We start from the raw sequence: 15,152 nt of genomic DNA on the forward strand, positions 1-15,152 counted from the left end.
GATGGATTTATGCTGCCTTTCTGTAACTTCTTTCTGCTACATTTTTCTTCAGATTTATTTTACTACTCCCCCACACCACTTTAGTCTACTACTATATATACATATATATATATTTCAAAACTTTGGATTTAATTCCACTTTCATTCACTTTCAAGGGCTTCAGGGATATTAAAATAGGTTAAGTTACATCAGGATGAACAGGAAGAAATGACACTTCTTTGTGACATATGAACAATATCATTTGTTAAAGTAAAAATGTACTTTAACCAACCAACTTTTATCTTCCTCATTCTTCTCAGTTTGGAGGTATATTTGGGAGAGGGGGAGACCCTCTCTTCACGTTTTAAAAAGAACTAATTCTTGGGAAAATAAATTTTAAAATAAATCTAAGGGAGATGAACAGTTAAGAAATATGAAATATAAATAAAGTTTCAGGAAGGATAATTCCCAATTCATTTCCAGAGAACTGTGTTACTCCCAAGAAATTTAATTAATTAAACCATGTTTAATTAATTAAACTGTATGTTTAGTTAGCTTGCACTGGATTTTTTGGGCTCTCTGCTGATTTGCAATAAATTTTGAACTTGAGGTAACATTGGCTTCTTCGGGGTTAATTTTAACCACATGTGAAATTATGAGGTGGAGCATAAGATAAAATAAATATATAATTGGAAACTCTTGGTTTTTTAAAAAATAATTTAACCTGGGAGACAAGGCACGCTACCTGGATGTTTGGTAAATACAGTTTCTTCCGAATTAAAATATGCTTTACTTAGTAGGTTGAGTAAACCATCTGTATTCAAATTCTTTTTAGGCCACTGGCAAAGAAAAGTAATAATTACCTAATCTGTGAGATTTGTTTTGGGATTGAATTGGAACTTTCTACATATAAAAAAAATGTTCCACCACTAAGCTACAGCTCTTCCCCACAACAATCCCCTACAAATATCATGGAATTTTACTCAGCTATATAGAATAAAATAGAATAGAATTTATTGGCCAAGTGTGATTGGACACACAAGGAATTTGTTTTGGTGCATATGCTCTCGGTGTACATAAAAGAAAAGAAAAAGAAAAAGAAGAAATAAAAAAATACCTTCATTTGTACAACATTTACAACACAAATGATGGTCATAATTACTTCCTGGAGAGTTCCTTGCTATGATTTATTTCAATAAAATGTTTCTACCACATCAAAACCTGTCCACATCTTCATCTGCTTATGTTATTTCCACCCGGAGCAAGCTTCAGTTAGTGTGTCAGTGAATACATTGCTTCAACATGGAGGAAGTGGGTTATTTAACATCACACAGAATCCATTCATACAGATTCAGGCCACAGCTGCAGTTCTTGAAATGGGGCACTTTTTCCTTGGGATACAGGAAGAAGCTTATTGTTTTTCATTTTAAAGTTTAGTGTTGCGTGCTCTTGCTTCAGACCTAGGTGTGGCAAAATAAGGCTTTGTTTAAAGGGAGATCACACTTGTCAGTGGAAATGAGCAAGATTCCTTCAAAAATCCATGATTCCTTCATCTTGGCAGCATTTCTAAACATATAAGTTTAGAAATGGTACAATCTAAAAATGCTGTTTAATATGTATTCTTCCTGGCAAGTATATACAGTACAGTGTTAATAAAGGAGAATATTTTTAGTTCAGGGATGACATGAGGGTTCCTTGGTGTTCTCTGTGGTTGCTTGTTTTCTTGCAGATGTTTAATTACCCAAACTAGGCAACATTAGCACTGATGATGTTACCTAGCTTGGGTAATGAAACATCTGCAAGAAAATAAGCAAGCTCAGAGAGCACCAAGGGCCCCTGTACAGTACTAAGCCAGAATGAAGTTTGTTCACCTTTTGCTCCACGTCTTATATTTAATTTTATAAGCAGTCCTCACTGTTGGAAGAAATATCCATCTGGTTCAGCTCCAAGTGGGGTGAAAAACACTGGAAACTTGGAGGTTGATTGGAAAGATGGTTTATTGATAGATAGGACCACATGGGTTTTAGGTCCTGGGCAGCTGAACAGATGGAGGAGAGAGAGAGGTATTTACACCCTCTCTTGGGTCTTGCCCTTCCTGTTCCTGTGCAAGAAATGTATTCTATTGGCTGTAGTCAGACTCCCATGTGGAGTTATGTTTGTCTGAATCAAGTTTGGTTGAATCTTGGGCTGATGTAATGTCCTCAGATGATTTTGCAATGCAATGCCCTGCTGCTAGATAATACTATAATGTCCTGGAGGGTCATGTCTTAATCCCATCACCCTGGAGCTGAGGATCTAATTGTCTTATAGATAGACTGACCCAGTCCTGCTGGGGCTATTAACAAAGGTGGGGGCTGCTTTCCAAGAACATGTTTCTCCTTTAGAGAAATATAATATTCTGCCTTTTTAATATTTCTCAAAATATTTCATTCTTTTAGGAGGGGTAGATGCTAACTTTCTATATCACCTTAACAATCACAATTGGGACCAGAATTTTTGTAGCTAAGCAAGGTGTTTGCTAAGTGACTTGCACCTTTATAATCTTATAATCTTGCTTCCCTTATTGACTTTGTTTGTGGGAAGCCAGCTGAGAAGGTTGTGCATGGCAATCATGGGACACTTCAACTAAATACATGCTGGTTGTCAAGTGCCTGAATTTTGATCACATGACCATGAGGATGTTACAATGGTGGTAAATGCGACAACAGGTTGTTAAATCACTAATTTCAGTGCAGTTGTAATTTTGAATGGTTGCTAAGCGAATAGTTGTAAGTCAAGAATTTCCTGTACACTGACCCAGTTGCATCTCAGAACTGCAAGGAATTGTACCTACCCAACCTTCACTGGGCCAGGAAAAAAAAGCCCATTAAGAAAGGCCATTAAGGAATCCAAAGCTGCAGCTTAGATTAACCACATTCCCAAAAATTAAGTCCATTAAGAAATTCAAGGTTGTAGCCTAGATTAAGACGTTGTAACAAAAAAACCCTAAAATGGTACAATCGATAAGTTGACCTGTAGGAGGTCCACCTTCAGTCCTTTAGTTGAACTGTCTGTCTCCAAATGGTCACTGCAGGTCGCTCCTTCTGAAAGCTACTTTTAGGGGAGACCTAGTTAGCTCTTAGAGGGGAGAGTCCTAGTCTCTAGAGTTGTATGCTAAATTAAGAAATTGCACACTTGCACCCTCCCATCCAAAAGCCAGAAGGAAATGATTAAGCATTTCTGGACTGCTGTCAAAAAAAACCCTTTCCTGGATGTGTTCATAAAACTTCCCAAAATTTGAGTTTAATCTGAAAAAAGATTTTCAGTAATGCAAGAAACTAGCAATGCTAAAATAAGAGCATGCGAACAGTGGCGTTAACACAAATACTGCTAAGACTAAGTGCATGAGATGACAGACTTTGTCATTTGCTCCCTTGTTCTTACCAGCACCAGAGGCGTTCATGGAGATGTTGTCTTTCATCCAAATGAAATTAATTGGAGATTAATATCTACATTGCATGTAAATTCACTTTCAATTTCAATGATTTGCATGATGACTATTACATATTTAATGGGTGTCTGTTAGCAAGGGTTTCCAATCTTGTGATAAACAAGCAAAAGAGACCTCCAAGGAACAGCACTGATAAGGACCTATCTGAAACATCAGTACAATATTATGCAAATAAGGATCGTTGGAACTAAAATGTACCTTGAAAGATCTCATGAAACAAACACTGATTGGGGTTAATACATAGATTCATACTATCAATAGGGCTTCTGGTAAAGAAGTTAACAGTTTTTGGCGTTTATTAAATTGATAAGGTTATTGAACTATATGTCCAGACAGCATCAGTCCAGGGTTGGCTTTATTTTGAGAGATCCACCATTGCTGTTCCAAAAGTGTTCCCCCCCCCCCCCAAAAAAAAAAAAAGCAACTGGACTTTCTTGGTGTTTTCTTTGAAAACGTTTCGCTTCTTCAGTTCTAACGGAAGCTAAAGGTTTTCAAAGGAAAAAACAAACCCAAGAAAGCTGCCGTTTGGAAAAAAAGCAGCCTTTGGGACAATCGTGACCTGGATTGATGGACAATCTTCACAGGCATTGCATTGCTGCTATTCGTTCTGCGGTCTCCGGCTACTTCCTTTCTTTAGTCGCTCCAGCTTCTCTTAATCAAGGCGCAGCCATCGAGCGTCGCTGTCGGCTTTATTCTCAACCCGGAGGAAGGCGGGACAAGTCTCGCTGCCGTAAAGCAAGGCGACTCCAAAAGGAAGAGGCGCCGGGATTGTGGCGGAAGACTGTGAGAACTTTACAGGATGGCGCGGGCAAAGGTAACGTGAGAAACCGGGCTTAGACCTGGAAGATTGGCCGACAGAATGCTTATGAATGCTTGCCTTTTCCCGCCACAGGCGGCGGCAGGAGCCTGGATCAACTGATCACTGTCCTCCTCCGTTTGTTGGGGCTGCTTGATCCGGATTAGTGACCTCTTAACCATCACCGTGTTGGCTCCGTGCTCAACGACGCTTAGCGCTTGGACTTTTCTCTCCTATGTCCTCCCCCCGCCATAGAGCGTTTTGTTTTGTGAATGAGGAGCTTTCGAAACATACTAGAAGTAAACGGGTGTAAATGGATCCCACTACTAGGGAAGTTGATGTAACAGTTTACATCTATAGATGCAGGAGCTATCTATTAAGCCGGAGGTGGATTCCCCAGGAAATGAGATAGGTTTTTTTTAATTATTTTGTCACAACAGTATACACAAGCATCAACATAAAACAACACATCATATAAGCATATATATGAGCAAAAATAAGCACTAACTATATTAATTTGATATAATGAAAGGAAACAATAGGACAGGAACGGTAGGCACTTTTGTGCTCTTATGCATGCCCCTTATAGTCCTTTTAGGAATGGGGTGAGATCAATAGTAGACAGTTTTTGGTTAAAGCTTTTGGGATTTTGAGAAGAGACCACAGAGTCAGATAGTGTGTTCCAAGGGTTAACAACTCTTACAAGTATTTTCTGCAATCAAGATTGAAGCAGTTAACATTAAGTTTAAATCTGTTGTTTGCTCTTGTATTATTATGATTGAAGCTGAAGTAGTTTTTAACAGGAAGGACATTGCAATAGATGATTCTATGTGTTAAACACAGGTCTTGTCGGAGTCGGCCGAGTTCTAAATTTTCTAATCCCAGGATTTCAAGTCTGGTGGTATAAGGTATTTTGCTGTTTTCAGAGGAGTGGAGAACTCTTCTTGTAAAATATTTCTGGACGCATTCAATTGTATTAATGTCAGAGATGTGGTATGGGTTCCAGACAAGTGAGCTGTATTCAAGAATAGGTCTAGCAAATGTTTTGTATGCTCTGGTTAGTAGTGTAGAGTTTTTGGAAAAGAAGCTACGCAAAATTAGGTTTACAATTCTTAGAGCTTTTTTGCTATGTAGTTGCAGAGATAGCACCCAGAATTCTCCATCCAGTATAGCTGGCTGGAGAATTCTGGGAGTTGGAAGTCCACAAGTCTTAAAGCTGCCAAATTTGAAGACCTCTGTTCTAGTTAGTTCTAGTCCTCTCTTAAGCACCAGAGCCAGTTTAGTCCCAGAGAGGAAAACTGAGAACCACTGAGAACCAGAGCGGTGTGATGCTTGAGCACCAGTCTAAAAACCGGAAGACTGAATTCTGTTTCCATCTCAGGCACAAAATCATCTGGGTAACCCATGTGTCAGTCACTGTCTCTCAGCCCTAGGAAGCAAACAAGGGCAAACCACTTCTGAAAACCTTGTCAAGAAAACTGGAGGGATCCTAGGAGTCAATGCTGATTTGAAGGTTGCACATGCATGCACCCTTGTGCACACACTCGCGTGCATGTGCGCACACACACAGAGATGTGGGCGGCATGGGATAGGTGATCAGCTCCTGGGAAAAGTAAGAAACCCTGAGATTGAAAGGATGGGGCTGAAATGACTAGGTTGGAACTGGGTGAGTCATCTAAAGGGATCCAGAAGGATGGCCTTTGGAACAAACTAGCCTAATGCTGAGCTAAAAGCAGAACTTGAAAGCATCTGCTTTTGTGCCTTTTTGATCCTTCTGATAAAGATTTTACCCACTTAAAAGGATATGTTAAAATGGTCTTTAATGTTTAGGTTAAAGCCATAAAGGACCAATCCTTTATTTTTATCAGTATCAGACCACATTGGGAGCAAGAACTATTTAGATAATTCCAATTATCATGTCAGTGAGGAGGGAGCTGAGTGGAGTGGGTATTTTTTAAAAGAAGGTTGGGATGTCCTATATAATTAGCCATGGTGTACTTTGTTCTTTCTTCTGGCAAATGTCTTCTTAGCATGGCCGTTTCAGGACCAAAACCTGATTAATTTTAGGATGTAAAGTAGCAGTCAACTCAAGGGACTTTGTAATATTCCAACATATTGGTGCATCCATTTTGGAGAATCTTTCTGGCTAAAAACCAGTTTTGAGCAGCAGCTTTTTTTTTTAATATGTAGGAAATTGCTTTTAAAACTTTTCACTGATGAGACTAGTTTTACTGTACAGGGATTTTAATTTGTTTAATTTGTGTTTTTACTCCTCTGCTGTGCAAGTCACACACTAATTGAGCCAAAACAGCAACTGGGACAAACAGAGTAGGATTAGCTATCCATATCCTTGGATATGAATAGATCCATCTATACTTTTCCATAGAAGAGGAGGTGAGATTTGAACTAGAATATTTAATGCTAGTGCTCTCTTTTATTTTACTGGTTCATTATTGGTACCCCAAATACAGGTAGTCCTCAGCTTACAACTACAATTGAGTCCAAAATGTATGTTGTTAAGTGAGAAATTTGTTAAGTGAGTTTTGCCCCATTTTACAATTTTCTTTGGCCATATTTGTTAAGTGAATCACTGCAATTGTTAAATTAATGACAGGGTTGTTAAGTGAATCTGGTTTCCCCACTGACTTTGCTTGGCAGAAGGTCGCAAAAGGAGATCACATGACAGTGTCCAGACACTGCAACAGTCATAAATGTGAGTCAGTTGTCAAGCATCCAAATGTTAATTACACAATCATGGAGATGCTTCAAAGGTTGTAAGTGTGAAAAATGATCATTAATCACTTTTTTCAGTTTTGTTTTAAAATTTACATTTATATCCCACCCTTCTCCGAAGACTCAGGGCGGCTAACACTATGTTAGCAATAGTCTTCATTCTATTTGTATATTTATATACAAAGTCAACTTATTGCCCCCCCAACAATCTGGGTCCTCATTTTACCTACCTTATAAAGGATGGAAGGCTGAGCTAACCTTGGGCCTGGTGGGACTCGAGCCTGCAGTAATTGCAGGCAGCTGTATTTAATAACAGGCTTCTTACGGCCTGAGCCACATCGCAGCCCAGTTCCTTGTAACTTCAAACGGTCACTAAATGAACTGTTGTAAGTTGAGGACTACCTGTTACTTAACATTTAAGGTACTCAACAGGATTTAAAAAATAATATGGGTATAATGTATTATAAGTAGTATATTTAAATTTGAGCAAAAAGCATTCAGAAGAATTTATGAATTTTGAGTAGTGATTTCTTTAACAAGTAAAGATAGTATGTTTTTAAAAGAGAACATTATTCACATTTATGAAAGGGAAGAAAGGTGGAATGTTTTGCAAATGCAGTATTATCTCACTTTCCCGAGCCTTTTATCTTCATATATACAGCATATTTCATTTTTGTTCTGCTTCTGTTTCTAGTAAATAATTCCTTGTGGGCCCAACATTACAAAAGTTGCATTGGGATAAGGTCATCCTAAGGAAAAAAAGAAAAAGAAATACCCTGCAGGCAGAGATAAAGAGAAGGGGTTTTTTTTATGTCTTCCTCTGAAATGAAATACTCCATGTTTACTTTTGCTGTTTTACATTAAACAACACTTTTTTCTGATGGCAATAAAATTTACTCTGCAAAGATAATTGAATAGATTTTTATCCTCCTTTAAAAATCTTTTAGTTTATTTTTCTATTGTGTTTTTTCTGATACACATACACATTTTGTACCGTTCAATAGAATACTTAGGTGACTGTTTTCTCAGAAGTACATCTCGTAGGTGCAGTGTTTACTTTCAGAAGATTGCATATAGGGCTGTAACTTTTTTTGTATTGTAGGATAACCAGTGGCAGAACGTGGGTGTAGAGTTAAAAGAAGGATCAGCCAAAAATCCCTACATACTCACAAGTAGACTTAAGTCCAACCCCCCTTGAATTCTGTTGACTCTTATCTAACTTCAAGCAGATGCTAACCATTAGTTGAGAAGAGCATAGGCTTTTTAGCCATAAATCAGTTTAATTGAACCTTCACTATGGACCTGGTCTTTTTGTACCTGGCATGTATATATCTAAAATATTGTTATTCAGGAAAACTCCACTGAGTACCATGAATAAGGTACAGCAAATACAAATATACCCCTTGTTTAGCAATTAAGCAACTAGCATAAAGCAACTGTTCGCAATTACAATGGTGATGTAAAAATAACTTTGTGACCAATGCTTGCATTGTGGCCTTTGCAAATCTATGAGGCAAAGGAAAGCTGAAGTACATAAGCAGTTACAACTACCAGTCCCAATTGTGGTTGCTAAACAAGGACTAAGTGTAGGTGCTTGCATTATGTCATCTACTCATCACTAATCTTATTCCATCTATGTTTGTGCTTCTTTTCCCCTCAAAGACGGCTGTGGTGCTATGCATGGATGTTGGTTTTTCAATGAGCAATTCCGCTCCTGGAGAAGAGTCTCCTTTTGAACAAGCGAAGAAAGTGATGACAATGTTTGTGCAGCGACAGGTAAAAGAAGGACAGCAATAGTGATATAAGTTGTCATAAGCAAGAAATCATGACAGATGGTTGCAAACTGCAAGTCTGTTTACATTTTTGTTTCTGTAATAGATGGCTTCTGATGTAACTTTGCTATATATTCCCACTTCTGGAAGCCATCAGCCAGTTGTTCTAGAGAGCCAAGGAACTCTATTGCCATGGATGCTATGATGTTGGGAAAACCTCAGTATCAAATCTTAGAGTGGAAGACAAATTGGAGAAAAGGCTGTCTTCAGCAGAAGCTCTTGAACGTTTCTTGCAGTGCTTAGCTGAAAATATGTTTATTAGGGAGATGTGGCACAATACAGCCGGATGTATGTTACGCTCCAATAGTTGAAAGCTCTGGGTCAAACCAAGCTCCAAGCCTCTTCTGGGTTAATGAAGTGAAGTGCTGGTGGGAAATTGACATTTTTCAGCCACTGGAGAGGGAGGTGCATGTGCTTCATGAACATTTCTTCTACCGTAGCATTTGTATCTCATTCCCGAAAGTTACTTAAAGCAGAAATATACAGTAAACGAAGTTAAAACTAAAGAAGGTACCTTCTTTCACATCTTAACACATTATTTTATTAGTCTTTTGATGCAGGAGGAAGAAGGCAATGCGTTGTTTTACAATCAGAAGATGATGAGCCTTGTTTTTAAAAAACACTTCTTACCCAATGAGAGCAGACTTTTGAAATATATTATATAGATTAAAAAATTGTTTCAGCATATTGACTCTCCATCCTCCCAATATACTGGCAGTTGAGCATGAAAACCTATCTATAATAGATAGATAGATAGATAGATAGATAGATAGATAGATAGATAGATAGATAGATAGATGCAGATAAAATGGGAAAATAAAGCTGTAGCAATGAAGGATTTTATGGTAAAGTCTACACTGCTCCCTTGTATTTGCCTTTCTTTTTTCAACCATCTGTAGGTATTTGCTGAGAATAAAGATGAAGTTTCTTTGGTTTTATATGGCACCGAGAGGACTTCCAATAGTCTTGCAAGTGGGGACCAGTACCAGCATATCACTGTACATAGACACTTGATGCTGCCGGATTTTGATTTGTTGGAAGACATACAAAACCTGACTCCACTGGGCTCTCAACAAGGCGACGGTATCTTTTTTTGAACACTGAAGATGATTGTCCAGCAGATATCTGTACATAGAATTTCTATTACAAACAAACAAACAAAAAAATCTGAAATCTTTAGAATTAAATAGATATTGATGTTGTTTTGTAGGATCCAATCTGAGTCAGTCACCAGGACCAGAGATTTAGTCTTTCAAGCTTTCAGACTTGTGCTCCTGAGCCCATCCTCAGGGAACTTCTCTGAACTGGAATGTATGCTTTGGGCTATTCTATGTGTAGTGTTTATGTGGTGCCTGGTTGTGTGTGTCTTTTGTGTGTTGATTGGGGTGTTGACATGTGGGCTATTAAGTTGTTGGCTGTTGTTTCCTTGTGCCAAGTCCTCAGCTCTTAAGTACTTGATAAGCTGGTGGTAAATTAGAACTCCTGTTGACTGACAAGGGGGCCATTACCCAGGCTTTAATCATTTCCCTGGCTATCTTAGTAGCTGCAAAATTTCAATCATTTCCCTGGCCAACAATCTTAGTAGCTGTGAAATTGAATGTATGTTCTTGTTCATTGCAGTGTGAGGCTACCAATGAGTTTGGGTTCCTTCATCTGAACGCTGGCTTATGTTCTTGCAATCTGGTGGTTAGCTTCCTCCCCATCTGCCCTACATGCAGAGGGTCTGGTAGATTACATTAGAACTATCTCCCATCTCCAAGTGATCTTTGCAATGTCCTTGTATGGTGGTTGTTGGGTGATGTGTGGATACCCAGATCCAGAAACAAAATGGCTAACAACTTAATAGCTGGTGATCAACACCCCAATCAACAAATAAAAGCCACAAAAAACCAGGCACCATAAAAATACTACACATAGAATAGCCCAAAGCACACATTCTGGTAGAGCAAAGATCCCTGAGGATGGGCTCCAGTATGAGTCTGAAAGCTCGGCAGATTAAACCTCTGGTCTTGGTGATCAACCCAGATTGGATCCTGGAACATTATCCTGGGACATGTATATTTGCCTTCATTCATTGCATTCTTTTATTGCATGGTTGGTAGAATTTTAATTTATAACATTTTCCATCTATGATTCCATACATGTTCTCAGACACTCATGGAGCCTCCTCTTTTTGTGAGGTTTGTCTCATGCAGCTTGGTTTTTTTAATGCATGCTCATCAGATTTTTCCTTCGATAGAGAGAAAAGGTAAACCTAGAGGAAAAGGTTCAATACAGGCACCATAGCTCCTTTGCCCAATGAGGAAACTCTGAAATTTCTGTACTATGTTATGATACCAAATTATATTTGAATTACCATTTCCCCTGTATAATATGGAAGCAAAAATAATAATAGCTACATATGGTAAGAAGATTTAAATATTCTCTCCATCCCAGACATCCCATCCATAAGGCCTAATTTACTGTACATGATAACAATTCTGCTTCTTTGAAAGATAGCAATCACACTTAGACTTATATACTGCTTCACAGTGCTTTACAGCTCTAAGTGGTTTACAGAGTCAGCCTATAGCCCCCAACAATCTAGGTCTTCATTTTACCGACTTCAGAAGCATGGAAGGCTGAGTCAATCTTGAGCCTGGTGACATTCGAACTGCCAAACTGCACTCAGCCAGCAGCAGCAGAAATAGCCTGCAGTACTGCATTCTAACCACTGCGCCACCACAGATACTAGTTCTGCTTTCCCCAATATCAGTGCTAGCTGAAGAACGTTAGAAGCTGTAGCTACCAAAAATGGGGATTGTAAAGCTGAGAAAAGTTGCCCTCAATAAATGTTGCATAACAAGCCCTGGCCAGCATATTTTGAAAGGTCTCATTTTTTAAAATTATCTTTTCTTAACATACTGAAGTTCTTGATGCGCTGATTGTGTGCATGGATTTGCTTCAGAAAGAAACAATGTAAGTATATGGCTGTATTTAAGAATTCTGAAAACTGCTGTAACAGCATTCTTCCATAGTTAGAATATCAAATGAGATGAAGTGGAGCCTGATACAGCATTTTATATTTGTTAAGAAATTATACGTGTTATTGAACAAAGCTAATTCATCATCACAAAAAGAGAGGTGCTCACAAAGAAAGCAAAATTTCTCAGGCATTTTATTAGGCCACTTAAAAGTATGTATTACGTTGCCTAATAAAATGCCTGAGAAATTTTGCTTTCTTTGTGAGCATCTCCCTTTTTGTGATGATGGATCAGCATTGTTCAATAACACATATAATTTCTTAGCAAATTAACCTAATACATAATGGATATTTTGAAAGTTGACCCTCAGGTTAAAAATAAGTCCACTTGGTCAATAGGGGTGATGAGAAATTCCTCACAATCAGTGATTCCTCATAATCATTGTTCATAGATTTGTGTCTGTACCAAGAAAAGCCATGGAAATGGCTTAAATAATAAACTTTTATTTTTTTCAAAACATGAACTGAACATGAGACGTATCTTATTTTATAAAGCGGCCTATCAGATTAATGCATTGCCCAAGGGATCAGCAACAATTTGCTAACATTTGGATGAGAATTTTGGGAAGTGAACTCCAAATTTTTTTGGAAATTGTGAGGAAAAGGCGTACTCATTAACTCTCAGTTCAGCTATCCTGATTTACAATAACTAGATGTTATAGGCTGTAAGAACATGTACTTCTGTTGTTTTCATTAGTTATTTAATATTTTGACGATTTTCTATTCAACCCTTCCAGACAATGGTTAACAACAGTCAGAGAATATGGTATTAATTAAACATATTTTATATTGACTTTTTAATTTTTGATGCACATGGATTGACATCATTAGAAGTATAAGATTATTTTCTGTAAGGAAGCACAGTATTCCATGTGAATAATCGTGTAATTCAAATGTTTTATTTTTTTTTTACTTTTTAGAGGGAAAAAATATGACAAACGGCACATTGAGGTTTTTACTGATCTTGGGAGTCCCTTCAGTGAAGATCAACTGAATATTATCATAGCTAACTTGAAGAAAACCGGCATCTCCCTTCAATTTTTGTGAGTGAAGAAAGAACTGTGACAAATCATAATCAGAAAAGAATGTATCCCTACTCTTAACTTAAGCATTCTTAATGTTTTTATTGCAGATAGTCCTAGACTTACAACAGTTCGTTTAGTGCCATAAGAAGTTACAACGGCACTGAAAAAAGTGACTTATGACAGTTTTCCCCACTTATGACCACTGCAGAAGCCCCATGGTCACATGATCAAAATTTGGATCTTGGCATCTGGTGCATATTTATGACGGTTGCAGTGTGCTAGGGTCATGTGATCACTTTATGCAACCTTCTGACAAAGTCAATGGGGAAGCCAGGTTCACTTAACAACAGTGTTATTATTTATCAACTGTAGTGATTCATTTAATAACTCTGGCAAGAAAGGTCGTAAAATGGGACAAAAATCACTTAATAAATGTCTCGCTTAGCAACAGAAATTTTGGGGTCAATTGTGGTCGTACATCAAGGACAGTATTCTTTCCAGCTAAAAAGAGATTATGCACAGGAATCAGAATTATATCTGTGGGTCTATCCATTACCAGACCACTCTGAAAATTCAGTAGCAGGATCATTTTTGGTACCGTATTTCCCCAAAAATAAGACCCTGTCTTATATTTCTTTGAACCCCGAAATAAGCGCTTGGCCTTATTTTCGGGAATGTCTTATTATTTTGGGGCACGTGGAGCAAGACTGGGCTCCTCTTGCCATCTTACCTGATTTCCAGCTCTGTCTCCATAACCCTAACCAGAGGAAATGGTGTGGACTGGCTGCGCATGCATTTAAATATTTTTGGGGCGGGCTTATTTTCGGGTGGGAGGCTTATTTTAGCGCATGCACTCAAAAGCCCAGTTGGACTTATTATCCAGGGAGGTCTTATTTTTGGGGAAACGGTGGTGGCAGGGAAGGTGGCGAAAGAAAGACTGAGTTTGAAAATGAGTCCGAAGACTCAGGGCGGCTTACGTTGTGTAAGGCAATAGTCTCATCCTATTTGTATATTTATATAAAAAGTCAACTTATTGCCCCCCCAACAATCTGGGTCCTCATTTTACCTACCTTATAAAGGATGGAAGGCTGAGTCAACCTTGGGCCTGGTGGGACTCGAGCCTGCAGTAATTGTAATTGCAGGCAGCTGTGTGTTAATAACAGGCTGCATTAGCCTGTTGAGCCACTTCCCAGCCCAATGAATATTTAGGAGACGGACTGACAGGCAGTGTCTCAGAAGGTTGCTGATTCTTCTATCCCACATCGTCACATTCTTCCTTGTCAGGTGACCAGTTGTAGAACACGCCCGGTCTACTCTGTCTTTACAGGTGCACCCATACGCACTAAGTTACACAGATGCAACAGAAGAGGAGAGAGGAAAAACATATACAGGTGCACAGTTATTTAGAGGAAATGCACAGGAGGAAATGCAGATACTTCTTATGGCCACTCCTCGTGAAAGGATTGGAAAGCATTCAAAAAAACATCCTCTGGGTGCTTTTTTCCTCTTGTAGAATAGCTACAGCAGCTTGCCATAACCAGTCCCAATTACAATAAAAACAAATCTTGAATCCAGGAAAGCTGATCTTGGCAAATTATATATGTAAATTAAATGAATTTCCATACATTGATTATTCGGCACACTCTTACTCTGTTTTTAGTAGATTTACAAAGAGGGAAAGAGTTATGGAGAACATAAACTGTGGCTTGGTTTATTCATCAGGCTAAGCCAAATGTGATTTGCTTGCTTATAGCTTAGCATATTATATGAGTTGTTGTAGTTTCTTCAGAAAGCCATAGCAAAATGAATCATGTGCTTAGAATAGCAGATCAACCAACTATCTGTTTCCTGGGCACTTGAAATGCACTGTTAGTTTTCAGAACAAACAGGTCAAATTATCTTTTTCAAACAATTATTATTTTAAAAAAGTTAAAAAATATATAGCTGACATTCAGAAAATTAAATGTCTCACCTAGTACTACATTTTTTGTACTGTTTTCCCTGCTTGTACAGAATACAGGCAGGTCTGGCTATTAATATAGGCTCAGAAGTGGGCAGTTATGGGAAATAGTTTCTGTCCCTAGATCTTTAAGTATGGGGGGGGGGGAAGTGTTGACTCACATACTTACATAGGTATGTGGAACAGGTTGTTTTAGTTCAAATAATGCTGAGAATTGCATTCACTTAATAATAATGTTTAGATTATATTAATCCTTCAAAAGCCACCAGGTAGCTGAAAATAATAAGCAGTCATATTAAATATACAGAATTATAC

The 15,152-nt window shown here is 38.2% G+C and overlaps 1 protein-coding gene across 2 annotated transcripts in view; it reads left to right on the plus strand.

Moving 5' to 3' along the window:
• The first annotated feature begins 4,144 nt into the window (after positions 1 to 4,144).
• Positions 4,145 to 15,152, plus strand: part of XRCC5 (X-ray repair cross complementing 5) — a 76,326-nt gene continuing 65,318 nt past the window's right edge. For both annotated transcript variants that reach the window (XM_058195974.1, XM_058195965.1), the window contains exons 1-5: positions 4,145 to 4,283; positions 8,661 to 8,774; positions 9,730 to 9,913; positions 11,740 to 11,788; positions 12,773 to 12,895. In XM_058195974.1, coding sequence (XP_058051957.1) covers positions 4,269 to 4,283; positions 8,661 to 8,774; positions 9,730 to 9,913; positions 11,740 to 11,788; positions 12,773 to 12,895 — 485 coding nt within the window. In that variant the 5' untranslated portion in view covers positions 4,145 to 4,268. The remainder of the gene's footprint in view (positions 4,284 to 8,660; positions 8,775 to 9,729; positions 9,914 to 11,739; positions 11,789 to 12,772; positions 12,896 to 15,152) is intronic.

This window comes from Ahaetulla prasina, chromosome 1, assembly GCF_028640845.1.
Source record: "Ahaetulla prasina isolate Xishuangbanna chromosome 1, ASM2864084v1, whole genome shotgun sequence".
Classification (NCBI taxonomy): domain Eukaryota; kingdom Metazoa; phylum Chordata; class Lepidosauria; order Squamata; family Colubridae; genus Ahaetulla; species Ahaetulla prasina.